At 37.5% G+C, this 20,602-nt stretch overlaps 1 protein-coding gene across 3 annotated transcripts in view; it reads left to right on the top strand.

Annotated features, from left to right (window-relative positions):
- Positions 1–20,602, top strand: part of PARG (poly(ADP-ribose) glycohydrolase) — a 57,786-nt gene that overhangs the window by 7,025 nt on the left and 30,159 nt on the right. For all 3 annotated transcript variants that reach the window (XR_005628705.1, XM_039719624.1, XM_039719623.1), the window contains exons 7-9: positions 1,010–1,084; positions 15,988–16,080; positions 18,174–18,331. Coding sequence is in view for 2 of the 3 variants with exons in the window: in XM_039719624.1 (XP_039575558.1) it covers positions 1,010–1,084; positions 15,988–16,080; positions 18,174–18,331 (326 nt within the window). In the remaining variant the exon portion in view is untranslated. The remainder of the gene's footprint in view (positions 1–1,009; positions 1,085–15,987; positions 16,081–18,173; positions 18,332–20,602) is intronic.

The following is a 20,602-nucleotide window of genomic DNA, read 5'->3' as shown; positions in this document are numbered from 1 at the left end:
TTTAGTGACTTAGAAAAATAAATGATGAAAAAGTCTCTTCTGTTCAAGGGACTTCCTAAAGAATGAAGATTCTTAATGAGTACTAAGTGTTGCCAGTGAATTTATTCAGATTGTTTAAATGAATTGCCATTTTAAAGCCTATACAAGTGTGTTTGTCCAGCAGTATATATCAGTCTGTGGTAAACATAGCGTGAGGGTTTTGTGTAGCCAGATGGTTGGGGATGCACAGGTGAGAGAGTTGGAAATAGTAACTCTTCGCATCAGTTCACTCCACTGAAATCACAATTCAAGCTGCTGACAAAAATCTGTAGATTTTGGAGAGTAATGGTCTTTTGATAACTCTTACAGTTATGTTGGCACAAAGTCTTACAGTAACATGAATATTGATTTGGAGCAGCTTAGAGTTGCTATTTATGGTTTTTTTTTGCGAAGAATAATGTAATTTAGGGTATACCTGAAAGGCAGGGAAAGAGGAAGATGCAAAAGCTATAGATAAACTTTAAATGAACAAATAGACCTTCCCCAGTAACTGAGGAGACTTCCCTTGATGTTATTTTAGTTGTTTTTTTTTTTTTCATGTGAATTTTTAAGGGTGGTGTTGTAAAGGGTCTATTTAATTTGCTGTGGTTCTGATTTTTTGTATTCCTAAACTGGTATAACTTCTGCTATATTGCTTTTATACCTTAAATAGCTTTTATTGGTACTGTTAACAAGAGCAAGCATGGGATGGGGGACATTTATGTTGTTTTTTGGGAGATATGCCTTTCTTATTTTGTGTTAGGAGAAAAAACCTCATAGACTGAAGCTTATTCATTGCTAAACCCAAACCAGAGTGTTCAGTATCAAGGATTTTCTCTATATTAAAAGAGCAAATTAAGTGTTCTGGAGTTTGGTGGGCTCTGTGGCAGGTTTTAGCCACCAGATGGTGCTGTTCCTTCAACAAGGAAATTTCCTAAAACGGTTTTCTGCCATTAATAATTAGCTCTGTTTTGTTGTGCTTCTTCCTTAGGAGGCCATATTGAGGTACAATGTTGCTTATTCCAAGAAATGGGACTTCACAGCACTTACTGACTTCTGTGAGAAGGTAAAACAAGTTGATTTAAAATAGGAAGAAAAATAATATGAAAGTCACTATTTTGCCTATATGTCTCAATGCTTTTGGCTTTATTTCCATTTTCAAGAGTAAATGTTTCCAGTTGTCAGCTATCTAAGTGAGCAGCTATTTAGCTGGTAACTTCAGCTGAAACAATAATTATACTTTATAAACTGACTTAATTTTAAATTTTGTACATGTGATTTGGGTTCTTCAGTAATATCTAAGCTTCTTGAAGGTAAGATGAGAAATGCCCTTTTCCTGTTTTATGACAACCAGATTTATTAAGAAATCATGTTAATATTTCCAGTGCAATGTTTTTTGTTTTAAACAGTGTTGGGCTTTTTTGGTAAAACTTTAATGTTATATTGCAGTGGTGTTTGCTGGTATAGCAGGAAAATTTTGCTGTTTGGTGAAGTGGTGAATTTAAACTGTAGAGCCTTTGAAAGACTGGGATGAGTTTTATAGTTTCAAGTATTAGGTAATAGTACTTTCATGGAGAAGTTGGAAAAGAGAAATGAATAGCAGGTCTCAAATACAAGTGGGACTAATATTAATGCACATCCTAACTGACAATTAGAAACTATATTAATGAAAGTTTAAATGAAATGCAGTAGACGTTGTATTTTTTCATACTTCAGAAGTACTTCTAAAACACACCTACTTGTTTTCTCGGGAGGGGCTTGCTAAGCTCTGTGAAGACTCAGTGGAAACTTAATTTGATTTGAAGTGAATTTTTTTTTGTTATGTATGTGAATAGATGTCTGCTGAGGCCACGTGATCAGAGGAGCTGTTCTGTTCTCTCTGTTGCCTGTCTCCATTGCGTGTGGGGACTGCTCTTTCACAGAAGGAATTTTCTTTTGCATGCAGCACAGTTTCTGCTGATGAAAGGCATCTCTAAAAATCCTGGTGGTATCATACTTGCAAGCCATGAGAGCCTCTGTGCTCACCCATCTTGCAGATTTAGTGCTCCCCCTCTCATCTCTGTGGTGGCTGACATGGCTCCATGGTAGAGGCTGTGGACAGTCAGTGCCTGCTCCTATTGACTCTCCTGCTAAGCAAAATTAACTTGGCCTGTTCAGTTCACTCATGTGTTACTGAAGTATGCATACCTAAATTAGAATGTTTTAAGGTATGAGTGCTGTTCAGTTAAAAATCTGACTCATGAACATAACAGATTTGCATCATATTGCTGCAAGCACAACTGAGCTTGTCCTGATGTGTTCACAGTGTGCATTTGGGATTTTGGAAACTCTGGGTGATTAGATTCAGAGATCATCAGCCAGAGAGCGTAAGTAATATCAGCTGTCTCCAGAGGAGAGGGAACAATAGGGAAATAAACTGGGGATCAGGCATCAATCTTTCATGAGGATGAAAAGGAATTTCTGTATGTTGGTTAAAAGGAGAGCTGGCCTGAGTAATCAGCCCAAAGGGAGTGGCAGCAGCTCAACAGAAAGGACATGTGGTCACAAATAGATATTAAAAGAAAAAAGATTAAAACAGAGTCTGTGATTGTCAGATATGTATTTATATCATTGAGCACTACTGACTTTCAGTGCCTGCTTAACCAAGGATGTTGTAGTCTGATTTAGAAGGGAGCTCTGTAAATTTAGTGGTGCCTGTTTTGAGGATTATTCAGATACTACTTCAGTAGGTCTGTGTTTGGTTATAAAGTGCCTTTTGTTATTGTATCTTCTGATTATGGGCACAGCTCACCTCATCTATTAATCTTAAGTACTGTCATATCAGTCTTGCTTTGGGGTTCCTATTTTAGGTAGTCCCTTGCAAGTTATGCTATCAAAATATGCATTATTTTTTAACACTACTTTGTAAGATTCAAGTAAATTTTCTTATAATAACAATAATTACCAGTTTATTTGGCTTAGGTTTATTTTCCCTTAAGATGAAAGCACTCTCAGCTTTCTTAACTAATAGGAAATAAATATCATGTATGTGAGCCAAGATTTTTTCCGGAACAGCACAGCCTGCAAGTTCTGCAGTTTGGTCAAAGTGTTGTCAGAAGAGGGAGCCCTCACACTTTTCAAAAGATTCTCTTGAATGTCAGTTAATGTGTGGAAGTATAATTCCTGTTTGTACAGTGAGGCAAATTGGGATGTTTGGATTCTTTTCTGTTTCTTTTGACAATTTCATAGAACTTGTATAAGAACATAGAACTTGTTCATAGAACAGTGTATGTAAAGATCTTGGTGGCTATTTACTTCAGACATCTGTCTCTTTTGCTGTTCTCTACAGAATTTCCACAGTGTTGTATTAATTTGTTTTGCCATCTGTCTGTTGATATTGGCATACATGCTTAGGATGTTTTTAGTTATTACTTAGTGGATGAAAGTTATTAGTGCTAATATTTTTCTTTGTACATGCAAAATTCTTGTCACTTGGAAGTCATCATTGCATCTGTTTTCCCAGAACTTACCTAGAAGCCAGGAAAGAGTAATCAACAAGCAGAAAAGGAAATGTGAGGAAACCACTATGGATGGAACTCTATTGGAACCCACAGTTATAGATGAGCTTTATTTCTGGGAGTGATGATGGGCTGGGTATTAATTACATGCTTTTGCTCAACAGGGCTATGTACTGTAGTAGTTTTTATTTTTCTTTCTTCTAGATTTACTATTCCACTTCCAGGCAAAACCAAGTTATTTTTCTTTTTCCCAAGTGCATGAAATAAAAAGTCTGATTAAGTCATTCAGGACTTATACCTTAGACTAATCTGTGACAACAGCAACTTGATCTAAAGGGAATAGAAGGGCTCTATCATTTAAGAGAATCACATGGTCTGCTGCTTTAGATTGGGCATCCTTGTGCTGCACATGCTTTGGTTTTATTATATTGCCTTCAAGTCTCTTAGAGCTTAAGCATAATTCTTGTCAATGAACTCTTCCTATTATTGCTTGCCTCTGTCCTGCCCTTTCAGGAACAGAGGAGTGTTTAAATCTGAAAATGGCATAGAGCAAAGGTTGAGTTTAGGTACATTTGTGTGGCATAGGCAGTGATTGTCTCTGAGCTGCTGCAGCTGGTCTGACAAAGGGATCACAATACCTCTTGCAGGTTCAGTACAGTGGATCCATAACTATATTTTGTTTGTCTGGAGTCCTTGGTAATTTTGGTGGAAAGTTTAGGAAATGGAGAAGATACAGGGAGAGGAGTCAGGAATGATGCAAAGGTATATAATAGTTTCCATATGAGAAATGCCTAGGTAAGTTAGGATCATTTCACCTTTTGATCTTAGTTGAGGGACATGAGTAATGGGTATAACAATGCTGTCCAAGAGAAATGTAAGAGAGGGTGAAGAGGAAATGACTGTCTATTCTTCTAGTACAGCACTTAAGGGACACCAGATGGGTTCTTAGCAGGTAAGGGTTTCAACACCAGACAAAAGTAGTTACTGAATGCCGTGGAACCCCTTGTCAGGGGAGCTAGAGGATGCTATGGCCTTACATCAGGTTTTGAAGGAATTTGGAGAAATTGCTGTTAGAAGGATCTCACTGACACCCACAGAGATCTTTCGGTGGACTCTGGGAATTTCCGATCCTGATTACTGCAAATGAGGAAGTGCTGCTGATTACTTGTGCTTCTTGCTGTTAGACTTTCCTAGGAATCCTTTGCTGCTGTGCTTTCATTCTGTTGTTGTTCTGTTGTACATGGAACTATTGTCCATTTTTACATTCTTATGGCTTGGCTGGATTGAAGCTAAGGGTTGAGACAAGTGGCCTTGTCATGCAGGGTCTGTTGTTGCATGAGATGTTGCTGACAGAAAGGTATGGCATCTATACAATAGACTCTTCTAAGAGGCAAGACTACTAAAGGTCATTGACATTTTAAATGCTTGAATCACTTAAGGCACTTTTGCTTTTCAAAATTTGCTTTTCCAGGCTCTCTTTAAACCCTTGGTGCCTACTTGACTCAAGTAGGAATTCTTAGAGGGGATATGCTATCAGTATCTTTACAAAGACACTCTCCACTGTGTAATACTCAGTTTCCAACTGTTAGATTTGCTTCTAGTATGGAGAAAACTGTGTTTCTGTCTGCAGTGCCTGTGTATGCATGCCCTGTGGTCTTTTTGTCTTTTGGGAAAGGTGTTGAAGCAAATCAGTCTATTTAATGGCCAGTAATTGCATATTTGCTGTTGATTCCCATGCAAATTCAGCATTCAGGAAATAATTTTGTATTACAAAAGAAGCTGCATAACTTTTACCTTTGGATTTTTCTATGAGATCAAAAAAAAATAAATTATAGTGATGTCTAAAAAGATCAGTCTCTTCCCTTCTTTATAGTTGATTACAGAGAAGAATCTTCATCATGAGGGAAGAATTTACCAGACTACTTTCTCTGTCCTCTTTCTCCTTTTCCAGTCAAGTGTGAGGTCACTGGCTTTAGCCTCAGAACTGACTGTTAGCAGCTGGGGTTTTTTTGTGCCACAAACCTCAGCTTATTCTAAAATCTGATAAAAAGCCATGAGGCAAGAAAACAAACTCACATGTCAAACTGAAGGAATATATAGCTATTTTTCTACTGCCTTTAAAAATAGTTGTCTTAGAATTAGAGCTATAACTAGTTGTGATACAAGATTAGAAAAGGAGTTCCATTTCTCACTTATTTCCACTAAAACTTACATGATGGATGCTACTGCATGCTGGATCCTTTTAGAAGTCCAGAACAGCTGGCATGTGTTACCATTTGCTTTTACATGCAAGTCTCTATTTGTAAGTTTTTAGAACTTCACTTAATGTCTTTTTAACCTTTTCCATAAATATAGTTTAAAAACACATAAATTAAGTAATAAGATAAATATATAAAGAAATTGATCTATAAATACAACTCTTTCTATTTCCACAAATACCACACATCCGTATTATATATGTTTTGATCTTCCTAAAGTTTGGTTTCCTTTTCTTGCAAAATTGAAGTTAACTCTTGTACTAGAAATTGGTTTTTGTTTTCACAAATTTCTGCCATTTTAGTTTTGGCTTAGCAGTATTTATATGGGCATGTGCACACACTTGCTAAAATACCACTTTTTCTACTGCAGGTGTTGTGTGCAGATTCCAGAGTATAAGAGAATATTCTGAAAGTGAGGAGTGATGGAGCTTATTACAATGAGTCTTGTTAGTCAATGCTTTGCACTTAAGAATAATTAAAGTAAGTAGAAGAACACTAATGAATTTCACTGGCACACCTAGCACATGTGTGTTGCTGATTGTGGTGCCAACCTGTAAAACCTGGGATAATATCTACAGAATGTGCTTAGTGCAGTTTTTGGCCAAAATGTAATTTCTCATTTAAATGTATGTATGTAGGTAGTGACCTAGCATACTAGCATGTTTGGGCTGAATTTGCTACTTTCAGAAAATGTCAGATACAAGTAACTGAGTTACAATAGAGCATACTAAATGATAGAGAACTGAGCAAAAAAATCAGACATGCAAATATTGGCAGTGTTTCTGCTTCCTCTCTAAGAAGAATTGGTTGCATTTTGAGATAACTGAATAAAATTAAGAACTCTCTTGTCAATGAAATACTCTACTTCAATTACAGAATTGCAGACAGTCACAGAACCACACAGTCTTTTGTGGGTGTATAGTCTTATCTTTAATAACCTCAAAATTAACTTGATAAAATGTTCAAATTACCTGGGCAATTTTGGAAATTATAGTTCCATTTTTTTACTGTTTTTTCAGACTTTGATCTAAAAAAAATGATTATAAATCCAACATGGGAAGATGATGCAAATGCAGTGTAGTTTAGTTGGATTATGGTTGAGCTCTAGATTTTCATTCATTTGAAAAAGACCAAACACAGAACACTGCTGCAGTTAAGTATGTGCATATCTTGGGAAATCTTTATGTTCTAATAAGGTTTCACCCCACTCCTGTCTCCTTGGAGGTCTTATGAACCATGACAGTCTTTCCTGTTTTGTTGTTTGAATGACCTGCTTGAAAAAGTGATTGCTGTAATCAGTGAAACTGGAATAGAAGGAATTTTGAAGTACCAAATTGTTCTGGTGACTGGGTTTTTGATAAATCATTTTTATAATTGTCTGGACAGTACTAACAGAAGTGAGCATTGTATAGAGATGTCAGCACCACAAATGTAGGCTTTTAAGCAAGAAACAGAATGTCCCAAGGCTGAAAATAGCCTATCCATTGCTCCTTGTTGGATTTTACTTTAGTCCAGATGTTTTCAAGCAATTTTCATTACATCAGATTACCTTTTTAAAATCTAAACTGAAAAGGTCTTTTGAGTGTGCCATGAAGGGTTTTCTTTTCACAGCAGGAGAAAGGAATTGATTCCCATATTGAACAAAAGGTGAGCTTTTCAGTGGTGGGGGGAATATGCATCTTGTACACATTCAAAACATTAGAAACTAAGCATTGTAGAGGAGAAAGAACATTGAGTTACAGGCTTATTCTTAGTTTTCTGTACTGTCTTGGAAAACAGTTGAGTATTTTTTAAGTGGTGTTTTGTAAGCACTGTTGCAGTGACTGTTGAGTTGGAGTTATCAGGGAAGGGATAGCTGCACATGGCATGTGCAGAGATATAATTATGCTGTGTCCCAGGTGCTTGTGGATACTCAGTGTTTTAATGAAGATTTATGTAAAGACACGTTCTGAGTGTCTCTTTCGTAGTTTTTCACTGTATTGAGAACATTCCTCTTTGAAAAACAAAAGAAAAAAACCCTAAAAAACCCTAAAATTCTGGGTTTAAAGGCTGCCTTCTGATAGTTGCTTTGTTTTGGAGTCAGAGGACTGTTGAATAGATTTCTTCCATTGGATTATGTGTAAGTCATCATCGATCTGTGCTCACCTATGTATCCCAAATGACTAAGAGAAGTTTCTTTCTGTTCTGGGGGGCTTTCCTTAGCTGCTTAGTATTTTTGGATTGTTTTTTTAAATTTTATTTGTAATGTATTGAGCAGTGAGAATACAAAAGCCCCACAAAACAAACCCTGATGGTCAAAGCTTTCAAGAGAAATGCTTGTTGAAAAGGTGTACATGTAGGTAGGGAAGTGATAAAGAGGCATTGCCATTTTTTAGGATGACCGTGAAGTAGATTGTAACTATATTCCTGGGTTTTTTCCTCCTTCCTTTTTGTCTGAAAAACTGAATTTGCTTATGTGGCTTCCTTGCAGAGTTTGTTACTGCTGCATTCTTTAAAGAGCAGGTTTACAAAGGTGACAAGTGCATACCCTTAAGATTGTCCGAGAGTCTTATTTGACCAATAAAATCGGAATTACTGGATATTTTTCTTTAAATATTGGTCATATTGACAGTCAAGCAAAAATGGTCTATAGATTGGTTAAAATCTGCAGTGGTATAGTTTTGTCTTTACTTGATCCTTTTTTTTCCCCTTTTGCCTGTGCTTGACTCCTTTTGTTTTGAGTTGGTTTTTGGCATGTTAAAGAAAATACAGTTTTCATAAGGGTAACAGCTGTGTTGTCTCATGAAGCTTTTTGTGCCAAGGTTTCATGTGGATGGGTAGAATGTAGGAAAATAGGGATAGTGATGAAGATAGTCTCACCCCTAAGGAGTTACAGCTGTGCTAATTATCAAGCATTAGGAACAGGCCTGCCCTTAATAGGCCACAGCTAGATCAATTAGGGTGGGTATTGTAAAAGAGTAGGTTGGCTGTTGGAGAAGTTGGATGGAGTTTGTTGGCTGTGCAAAGAAGGAGTCAGTGCTGTGGAGAGCTGCCCATGAGAAATCAACAAGGAGGTATGAAACCTTGGCAATAAGATGGTAACAGTTTCAAAAGTGGTTACAGAATGTATTAAGTATCTGCAGGCTTTCAAATGCTTCTACATTGTTTTTTAAAAACGTTTTATAAACTGTAGCAGCAGTAAATATTTTTCCCCTATTACTGTATTCAGAGAGATAAAAGCTTTGAATAAACCTTGAAACGGATCACTTTCACTGGTAACTTGTATCAGGCAGGTGAAAGGTACTTTATCTTCCCCTCATGTTACTCTTTTGTAGAGACAAGGTCATTGTCTTCTCCACTGCTCTACATTCCCTAGAATAACTTGAAAGTACTTAGAAAGTGGTGTTTGACTTTTCATCCCAGGACTCTGCCACTGCCTTGGAAATGGCTGTGATGCTTCTAGCCATGACAGAATCACTCTGCAGCAGCAGAGAGGTAGAAGCTATTGGTGGCCTGAAGGGTAGTGAAAAGGACTGAGGTTAAATTTCCAGTTCCTTGCAAGTATAAACTGGGCTTCTAAAACCATTAAGAGGAGATTGAAAAATAAACACATATTCTTCTCTCAGATTTTATTTAGAATGTTTAAAAGCTTTGAGAACAAAGCAGCAGTTGTTAAGGATGATACACCTGAGAGGTTATTCCAGAGCTGGATTGGCAGAAGACATGAATGAGCCTTTGGGGCAAAAAAATTAAACATAACCAAATTAACCTCTGCCTTGTAAGCTGTCTTCTTTTTTCCTTTTGAGGTGTCAGTTTGTGGTTTTGATAAATGTCAGAAGCATTCTTGTTTTCAAATAAGACTCTTCTCTGCATAATCCAGTGTTACGGTTTCTTTCTTCTTTTCTCCAAAGATTACTTTGTCCTTCCTTTTGTTTCTAATCAGACAAGTGCTCAATAAATGGGATGGATTTGACAGCTAAGTGTGTTTCCTGCTGAATTAGTTTTGTAAGGCAACTGGAAGAGGCAGATGAGAGTATTCTTTACTGCAGTTTTGGAAATTCATTAACATGATGAAATGGGAACTAGAATGCATGCACACCACACCCTCCACCCCACATTTCTTCTGTTTCAGTCTTGTTAATATGTACAGTATTTGACATTATGATGAGTCTGTTTTACAGAGGCATGTGAGTTATTGGGCTGCAGCCTGGTGTCTCTGTCTGGGTGTGAGTACGCTGATAGTTGTTGCACAATGTCTTTAAGTAGAATTGATCTCCTCCCTGTGCAGAAAGAAAGGCTTTGTAGAGAGTGCTACTTAGTGAAGCTTGTTTTGGGGGTTTAATTTAAATAGAATTTAAATAATAAAGAATTTGCATGGACCTTTTTGTTGTTTGTGTGTTGCGAGTGCTACTTAGTGAAGCTTGTTTTGGGGGTTTAATTTAAATAATAAAGAATTTGCATGGGCCTTTTTGTTGTTTTGTGTGTTTGTTTATTGTTTTTCCCCAGCTGTTCCAAATATCACATTGAGAAAGTCTGCTCTTAGGATTCTGTAATGTTTAAAGGCACCTATGACAAGGATTAGCGGAAGAGAGTACAGATTGGCAGTCTGAGGTTGGTTACTTTACTGAGGTAAAGGACTTCAATGTCATAACCAGTGGCTTCGTTGTTTTATTGGCATTGCAGAGTTCTAGTCAGGGATTTAGACTTCCCCATGTTTAAGTGTTAAACAGTATGCAAAAAGCAGGGGACTTCTGGATGAGACGGGAGAACAAGGAAATAAATACAGGCTGCTCTGGAAGGGAGAATGAAAACAATGCAATAAAGGAGCAGCCACATGTTATTGTTTGAGCACACTCAGGTGTTTGAATGCCTCAAAATCATGAAACCATTTAGGTTGATAAGGACCCTGAAGTTCAAGAATCCAACATTAACAAAGCACTGCCAAGTCCACCACAAAACCATGTCCCTAAGCACCACATCCACACGTTTTTAAAATACCTTCAAGGACATTGTTTTCAGTTTTGAAGTATTTCATGTGTCTCAAAATACCCTATAAAACAATAAATAGATATTTTGAGACAAATTTAAGATAGCAAAGAAGGAAAAAGGAAAGAAATATTCCTGAAATTAGGAGAATGAACCTACTATAAATAGAATACATACAAGTTATTTGGCTTGTCCAATTATTTCGTTCAGCATTATCACCTCTGTATGGTATCTTACATTAAAATAATTTGGAAACTTGTTACTGGAAAGTTCAGTGTAGTAACTGCAGATAGTTCAAATCACTGACAGCATGAGGCATTATGGCAGCTGTGAAGGAAAAGTCAGAAGGTCAAAATCCATTAGAATTAGGAAATAAGAGATACACAGTCTGAAGGAAGCACTCTGGTTTTCCTCTTCATCCTTAAGAACATGATTCAGTTGGTCCTTGTCCTGCCACAAAAGTTAATATGGGCATATAAAACCAAACAAATTGGAAGCATTAAGCCATTGCTGTCTTAGCATGCTGGCTGCCTGTTGGCATGATGGCTGTGCCTTCCCATGTGATATATGGAGCTGTCCAGATTTGTGTACCCTACGTGCAGTTTGTTTGCTTTGATGAGCTGTCAGATTTAGATTTAAACTCTCTACCATCACTATCACCCCGTGCTACCTCAGATCCTTCTTATTAGGCTGTCAGGCATATTCGTCCGCTGCATTTTGGAGGACTGGTTTATAGTGACAAGAGGCCATTACTTAGAGCCATGTTTAGTCAGGCCTCTTTGCTGCAGGATAAATGTTCATTTTGCTAAATTGCAATGCAGGTTTGGCCAAGAGCTCATACCTCTGCTACGGCTCACTGAGCCATTTGCATCTTAGGAATTGGAGCCCTGAGTCCTGTTCATTTAATCTGTCACTCCAATGAAAATAGTGATGGAGTTGCCAAAGTATTTCTTTGGTAAAGAGCAAGTCCTGCTTTGCAACCTTGACTCCATATACTTTTCCCTGCATGTATTTAATTCCTATGTATTTTGCATGGCTGGAGCACTGATAAAGTCAACATTGTATTTATGTTTTTGTTTCAAATACCGAAGGAAGCTGTGAAGGATAGTAGTGCATAATAAGGAAAGGAGAAACTGATAAATTGTTTAAAACCAAAATTGCTGTAGTACTTAAATGTATTTTCCTTTATGAAAACTTGCTTACAACCATTTCACATTTTAGAACTCCTTAAACTATAAATCATATGTTAATTCCTTTAAAAATAGAAACTCAGTCCTTTCTCTTAATGTTTGCAGAGTTGTAGCCTTGAAAAACTTGTACACAATTAAAAGCACATTAGTGAATTTGTACGGACATTCCTGTACTAGCAGATTTACTTCCAAGTGAGGTGTTTGTTTAGACAACTTCATTCTAACTAGAACATAACTGTTTTGTCAGTGAGAAGAGTTGCAACTGAGATCTGCCTTTGTAGCCCTTTGACAAGAGTCATGAGTGATTCTTTTTCACTTAACACCCAGTCTGCACACATCTAATAAGGCATGACTTTTTGGTAGGCTGCTTCAGCTTCAGACTATCCCCACCTCCAGTTTATTTTTCTGTAGAATCAGCAAGATGAAGGATCTCAGGAAATTGTCAGATGAACATGGGAACTGATGAAATGTGGTTTGTGAGAGTGTGTACATGCGTTTGAATGGGGAGAATGAACACATTCCTCTTTCAGCAGCATCAAATATGTAGAATGTGCAATGTCACTCTGAATATGCTGGATTTTACATCAGTCCAAGTCACTGCTTCCTGAGGAGAGTTGCCTTCTCAATAAATCTCCCCTCAGTTCTGTGACCAGGTGTTCTCTCTGCTGATGCTAGGTTCTTCAGGTTGGCATTTGCATCGTGGGATGTTGGCCAGAGGCAGCTGTGTTGTCAGCACTCCATGTCCTGGAATTCTTTTACTTTCCATGACTGAGTGTTGCTTTTTTGCTGCTTTCAAAGCCTGAAAAGGCTGTCACAGGTAACATCAGGCTCTATGTTGCACTCAGCATAGCTGAGAATATGCAGTGACAGAGGTGGGTCTACAAAGCTGCACCTGTGATGGTGTGCTGGGTGAGTGGTCAAGAGAGGCTGTGAGGGCCAAGCAGCCAGGGGCTTGCAGGTGTTCTTTTTTGTAGAAACCTCAAAGGAATGTTACTTGTACAGGAAGGGTGTATGGACAGACAGGGTAAATTTAGTTACATGGATGTGGCCATTTGATAGAGAACAGTGCTGAGTTAGGAGTTTCTTGACAAGGTCTGTGAACTCACAATGATCATGTATTTGAAGTTGTGGGGTCCTCATGGCACCCAAAACTCTTTTAAAAATTCACTTCATTCACATGTAAGAATAATCAGAATTCAAGGAGAATACTTTTGGGCAATAACCCCTCTAAATGTTGACATTTTTCATTAGTGGAGATCTAGTAAAACTCATGCCAGAAATACTATAGAAAAGCAAGCATACTCTGGTACACCATTGGGAAGGTAAGAAGAAGGAAAAGTAGGATTTCAGAATAGAAGTGACCTTTATAGTTAACTATTCTGCATCAGAGCTGAGCTGTGCAATTGCTGGCCTGCCTCTGTTTTGGGAAGAAATTGTCTCACACTATTATTATGTTGTTTTCAAAGAAGCATAAAGAAAAGGTTGAAGTCTTGACAGCTCTGACAAAGTCCAGTGCCATAATGTGTCACCAGATAAGTGATACTGTATAGTCTGTGGCAGTCAGCAAAGCACAGCAGCCACTATTTATATGTCAACTTTAAAAGAGAGGAAGTGTTACCCGAAGGGAAGAGAATATCAGAATTTGACAGCCTGGTAGACATCTGAGGTTAAATGTCAGTTTTTGAATAGCTGTAACTTACGTATTCATTTTATGGGTTGAGATCTGAAATTCTAGATTTTAAATGCTCATTTGGTTACTTTATGACACTTCAAAACATTGTGCCTAAGAACAGAGCAAAGTTTCCTGCAAGAGCAGATAATGTTAAAGGTTAGGTCATAGTTTTCAGGGTTTGACTTATGCAGTGTAGGTATGTAGGTGCAAATGCAACCATCAACGGGAGAGAGAGATGCTCTTGCACATTTTCCATCTTAAAAATAAATTTACTTTCAGAAGTACTTTATTACTTGGATTCTTCCTCATATCAAGTTATTTTCATGTTTCCTGGGCTTGTTGTTCTTTGTAAGTTCTTCTTTCATTATAAAACTTTATATTAAACCCTTATTTTTATGCCTCCACAAGCAGCATAGATAATGCATAGAAAGTAACTGTGTAGGTCTTGGTGTTGTAATATTTTCCTCCTTTTCCCAAACAGAAGTTGTTTGTGCTTCGGACATTTGTTTGTGTTTTGGTTTTCAACTTCCTAGGTACTCCTATCCCTTTATATTATTACTTGGAGCAGGAGATAACAGAGCCAAGATATTTCTATGGTTATTTTCATGATCTTATAAGAGCAGAAGTTGTTTGCCTTCAAACAATATTTTCAGTGTTCATGAGGATCAGTGTGTCTCAAGTCAGAGGCACTATATTTTCCTTCTCAAGAAATTGCCAGTGTCTTTTTTATATTCTGAAGCCTGTGTGAAACTTTCCATAGAAATGTGAATTGCAAAGTCCTGAAAATATGTCTAAAAAAAAAAATCTATTCCTGTGATTTCACAATTATTCATAACTGTTGTAGAGACTAAAGTTGATAACACCTTCATGCTGTTTCATCCATTCTGTCTGCAGCTGGTTTTGTGCAAAACTGATAGCAAGTAATTTTTTTAAATTGTTACTTGAAAAATAATATTGTATAGTTTTAAAGCCACCATTTCAGAATTTTGAGGATTTTAGTCTAGAAACTTGTAGAACTTATTGGTCTCAAATACAGATTCCCTGCAGGGGAAGGATGGACAGACAACTGAGCTGTGACTTTTGTCTTCTGTTCCCCAGCTGTAGTGCAGGGTGTGTGTTCCCTTCTCTCTGCTTTTTGCCTTGAATGCAGCATGCAAATCTAACAGCCACTGACAGCTGATGCCTGTATCCACAGATAAGGGAAAAAACTTCCACATCATAGGAATGTGCTTTTCTCTACATCTCCCTTCAGCTTGCTCATTCAGCACTGTGAGAGTTTTGAGGCTTTTGTGCTGCTTTATGTATTGCAACTGTTCCACTGTATGTTGCATTTCTTTTTATAACCTCTTTATCCTAGCTTTTCTTAGAAGAGCATTGCCCACCTTAAAGCAATTTTTGCAACTCTGACAAATAGGTGTGTGATACATGAATAGTCACGTGGGTGGTTTATCCAAACCCTGGGTGTGGGATGTTGTGCTCAGAACTGCCAGTTGCAACTGGAAGGGAGACCCTGGACTTGCTCTGAGTGTATTGGCTTGATAGGCTTTGGCAGCTGGACATGTCCACAGTGGGCCAGACAGTGTCAGGGGGAAACTGAGAGCAGGGCAAGAAAGGTTTGGTGTGTCTTGTTCTTGGGTGTAAAAGTTGAGAGGCCTTGTGAAACATGACTGTGCCTGTTTGTTTTCAGTGTTGTCAATTCTGGTCTCCCTTTCTCAGAAAGTATGCTAGAAGAGAGGGTGAGGCAGCTGAAATAGTTGTAGTGTCAGGTGTCCTACAGGAAGAGACTGAAAAGATTGCAACTTCAGCCTGTGGGGCCTGGCAGGCTGCACCTGCTGTGTAACAGTGGCTATAATTCTTGAGGGATTTGGTGGGGATGGATGGCAGACAATGCCCAGGATTGCATCCTCTTGCATAGGATTTCCTGTTGCTGCTGCAGAGGCCCACTGATCTGAGCCAGGAGTGCATTTTATCTGTCCTTTATAGGAGGATGTCACAGGTACTTGTCTTGGACTGTGACCTGAATATGAAATTTGAGTAAATTATTCCAGTACTTCTGTGGTTAGGTAGTGATTTTTTCAGATGAAAATTTGGTTCGTTGCCTTGGAAAGAGTAAAATGACAACTTACTCAAGCTTTCTTTAAAGGGTATTTGGTGATATGATTTCTCAACTGTTACTTTTGAGACTTGTTTCTGTACCTCAGTCAGTGGATTATTGCAAGGTAAATTTATTGAGGCACTGCTGTGAAAATGTAACAGATTTGGCATGAAGCTAAGAGGACCAGTTTTTTTTCTTATTTCCTTTGCATAGGTCCTGTTTTCACAAAGTTCTAATTCAATCATTATTTCTGAGGTATAAAGCTTTTTTTTTCCTTCTTATTTTTTTACAGGTTCTTGAAGATGCAGAGGCTCAACATCTGTTCCAGTCCATTCTTCCTGATATGGTCAAGCTGGCACTCTGTCTCCCTAATATCTGTACTCAGGTGAGCAAACCCAGCTAGCAGAGCACTTCTCTGCAAACTGCAGCTGATGGCTAAGGTCAAACATCAGGGTCATATTATGTTCTTAATAAAAGCTGTAATTTTTGTGTTGAAGGCAGATGAGACCTAAGGAGCAGAATGGACAATACACATCTGCAATTATGTAATAGAATGCAAAAAAAAGTAAATCTCACTGTCATAGTTTTAGCCTGAACTTCAATAACCCTTTCCTTTCTATATGCTGAAGTTGCTTCTTGTATTTCTTGAATTAAATGGCAACACAACAAATCAGGTTGTAAAATCAACCTTGGAAACTGGAACAATTGAATAATCTGTTTCAGGTTTTTATTTCAATTTAATCTAATTTTTTATTTTAGAAGTTTTTTAATCTTAGGAATGGTATTTTTTTAAAACTTTCATTTACTTGGGAACATACTTTATTCTGCTTAGAGCTTGCACACATACAAACCTTAAGTAATTCTGTATTAATGCTATGGGAATTAGTTCTGTAAGGAGCAAAGCTGATAAAAATGAGTAGGGCTGGTCAAGTGAGGATGTATGGTGCGTAACATATTAGTAGGGTGAGAACAATTTATAAACTTCTTTGTTACCATTTTCTGAATTGATTCCATTAAGAATAAGCAGTGAAAATATTTCCCTGCTTTTTTATGCTGCAAGAGTCCTGAAGTATATACATAATTTCGAGCTATGAATATTTCTTAATTTTTTTTTTGCTGGTAACTTGATGAGGGGAGTTGTTTGAAAATACTACGAAGTTTCTGAAAACAAGTCAAGCACAAGACTTGCAAGACTTTTAGAGATCATGTACTGCTAGGCAATGTAAATTGTGAAGATCTCTGTCAGACTCATTTTTTTGGTTAGACATAAAGATAAATTTGTTCCAATATAACACTATCCAAAAATATTCTGTTTTTATAGGTTTGTAGAACTTAATAAAGTGAGCTTCTCAGGGCTCTTTTCCCCCTCTAGCTGTGTGACTTCAGACATCATAATAAAGCTTGTTAATTAAATAGCCAGAAGACAATGAGATTCAGTGAATGTAGTAGTTATAAGAATGGAGACTTCTTTGTTTTCTGGAGTAAACAGGGCTAGATATTCAACAATCTAAATCAACAGCAGTTTTGTGTTCACAGCTAGAAGGATGAAAGTGTAGCTGTACTGGTGCTAGGCTAATGATGATGGCTGAGAATTTTGGAGGCAAGTGAAAACTGTGTTCTCTTTCTCCTGTCAAGTGGGTTTATCGTAATGGTTACTGGACTCAGCAGTCAGAGTGATGTGCCCCTGCCACACTCCATATTATCACATAATTAAAAAAATAGGATACCATGATGAATGCTGTGAGCCAAAGCTCAAAATCAGAAGACAAATGCCTGATAAAATGAAAGATATGAGGCTTCAAGTTGGGGAGTTCTTTCTTCCCTCTGCCCCTTTATTTCTTTTTGTATTAAGGAAACCCTGACCAGAGTAAAATAACTCTTCAAACTGATGACCAAAGTGAAGCTGAGCTTTTTGTTCATTCTGATTATAAAAGAATGAATTACACACTTTCTACAAATTCCATCAATGTTACTTCTTCAAGTAGGGTGGAAAAAAATTCAAAGCAAGTCATAGAGTTATGATCTGTGGCATGACTTCCTTGTTTCTTTGTAAAGTTCAAAGCATGCTTCTTGTAGCTGAAAGCATTCCCTGAGGGGTCTTAACTATACAGCTATTGAAAGTGGATTTTTATTTCAGTTTTTAACATTGCCCAGGATTTGCAACATCCCATCTATTTTTTTCCTCTATGCATTCCTGATGGTTTTGTTTGATAAGTTGTGCTTTCCTGATCTTTTTATTATTGATTAGAAATATGCAGTTTGCCAGGCAAGCCCTTTCTGAATTGTCTTGAATAAACTGTTCTTGACTTCAACGGTGCTGCTGATTAAAGGCTTTACCAATGGCCTAAATTACTCTTGCTCTAATATAACAAATGTAATTTTGTGCTTCTGTTTTTTCTTTCAAAAAGGGTAAGCTAATTATTCTTCTCTCTCCTTTCTCCCCTGCCCCTTCCTCCTCCTCATTCCTTTTGCTGGTAGCCAATACCTCTGCTGAAACAAAAGATGAATCACTCCATCACAATGTCACAGGAGCAGATCGCCAGCTTCCTGGCCAATGCTTTCTTCTGTACTTTTCCACGTCGCAATGCCAAGATGAAGTCTGAGTATTCCAGTTATCCAGACATTAACTTCAACAGGTATGGCACTCAGCAGTAAATGAGCCTGATAGCCTTGCCATGAAAATATTGTCCTTTAGGGGAGAAACTCATTTGTTTCATGTTTCTGTCACTAAATTCACTAGTTTGCATTTAGTCTGGTTTTTCCTATTGCCTCTAAGGGAAAGAAAACTGTGCATCTATGTAAGAAAGGATCTTGTGCACAGGAAGATATGATCAATATTCCAGATTTGCTTTTGTGGATGAGCATGCACAGACACATTCTTCCTCTGCCATAATTAGATTGATACAATTCCCTGCCTCCTCATAAGCCAATAATCTGCAAATGGTGTATCTTAGTTGTGCTTCACAACTTAGTTGTGTTCTGTGTGTATTTAAATTAAAGGCTGGTGTTTCCCCAGCCACATTTCTGTTGTTTCCTATGTTATCAGTGGTGATCTGCACATTAAGTCATATCAATAGGACTTCATTCTTCATCATCCATACCATTATTTTAAGGCAATTGTGTTAAAATTAACTTTTTCTTTTTGCTGCAAGTTAGCTTAAGAAGGCCACAATAGGAATTTACTTAAAGATATTCTGATGTCTAAGCAAGCATTTTTTCTTTTTTCCTTAGTCCTGACTTACAATCAGATTTGATTATAAATTTTTCTTTACATCTTTTTTATAATTTAAATATGCTTATTTGAATTTTAAATGAGGGAAGTACATGGAGGCATTTTCTGCTGCAGAATATTATGGTTCACATGGACTTGTAGATTAGAAATATGAGTTTATAATTTTTTGGCACTTCCATACAAATGTAGATCAGCTTTAAGTTTATTAGGCTGAAGCTTGGATAGATTATTGATCTAGAGTTTTTCTTATTCCTCACTGTTAACAGATGTAGTGAATGTGCTCTGACAGCTGAGATGAAATACAAAACCAGTGTTGCCTGGGATCCAGCACACTTGGGTGCGTGTGTTATGAGAGCTGTATTGGACTAGGACTTCTCAGAATAAATTGTCAGGCGTGCCAATGTACTAATGATGTTTTGGCAGCTGCTGCCTTTAAGGGCTATCACAGGTTTGTCCATATTGTGTATTTCAGAGCAGAGACCAGGGTCACTGGCTGGGTGGTTGTCCCAAGAGAGCAGTGGGTTACAGAAGAGAAGTGTGGGTGGACATTATCATGCCATACAATTCCATGTATTTTTCTACCAGTAGTTCCTAAGAACAAATCAATGAAAAGTACCATTGGTGTATTAAAAATACTGATGTTCAGAGCATTGAAAAAGGAGAGTGAAAGGTCTGGAAGGAGTTCTTTTTGACTTTACACTTCTAGCTGTATTTAGTGGTATTTTTAAAGGACTTTAAGCTGCTGGTTTTTGTTGCAATTTAAACAAAATTAAATTTTATAAACCAAGCAGTTAAATTTTGCAATTTGGATAATTTCTTACCAACTGTAGAATAAAATGCTGTTAAATAACTGGAGTAGATTCTTCTGCTCCTCTATGAAAATTGCAGACCAATGTAAGGTGATAGTATTAGAGTGCACTACTTGTGGTTGACTCAGGGCATAATATTGCAAGCTATGTCTAAATAAAAAACCTTGGCAAATTATTAGGTAAATATTTTCCTGCCGTGGACTCAAAGAATGACCAGTATAAAGCAGCAAACATTCAGAATTTTCTGCTCTGTTCCAGTCAGCCCAACATTGTTTTCTGACTTGGCTGCCTGGTGTTCTCATGGTAAGGTCCCACAATGTTATTTAGAAGGGGAATAGAGCAGACAACCTTCAGGCCTTCCTTTTGCATTATGCATGAGGCAATGCTCAGCTTCAAGTCATGTAAGGTAGAAAGCCATTTTTATTTGTGCAAGAACAACAATATTGTTGCCAAACTGGAGAAAAGAAGGGAAGCTAATGTCCTCTGGTGATTGAGGATTAAAAGTGGCTCTTCCTCAGTGTTTGCCAATTTATGCATTTATTAGATAAGTACAGTTTCCTTTTCCATTTCCTTTTTTTTTACTTAACTATTTGTTGCGCTAAATCCACGTTCCTATACCCCCTGTCTTTTGAATTTGATAATAAGCAGATTAGTGAAGTAGAATACAAACTGTGGCAGATAGTGGATAACATTTGAGAGAATGTGTCAGTGAGAATGGGAGACTGGTAGGATAAAAGCAAAAGGAAGAGTTCTGGAGAGAGTACTACAGAAGACTGTACAGTTCTCTGCTACTGTATATAACTTGACTTAGTTGAAATCTAAAATGAGAGGGCAGAAGGAGGATAGATAGTATCTTATGGGTTTTT

Source organism: Passer montanus, unplaced genomic scaffold (genome assembly GCF_014805655.1).
Source record: "Passer montanus isolate IOZ18808 unplaced genomic scaffold, ASM1480565v1 scaffold42, whole genome shotgun sequence".
In the NCBI taxonomy this organism is placed as follows: Eukaryota; Metazoa; Chordata; class Aves; order Passeriformes; family Passeridae; genus Passer; species Passer montanus.
This window is presented reverse-complemented; position numbering and strand designations above follow the sequence as displayed.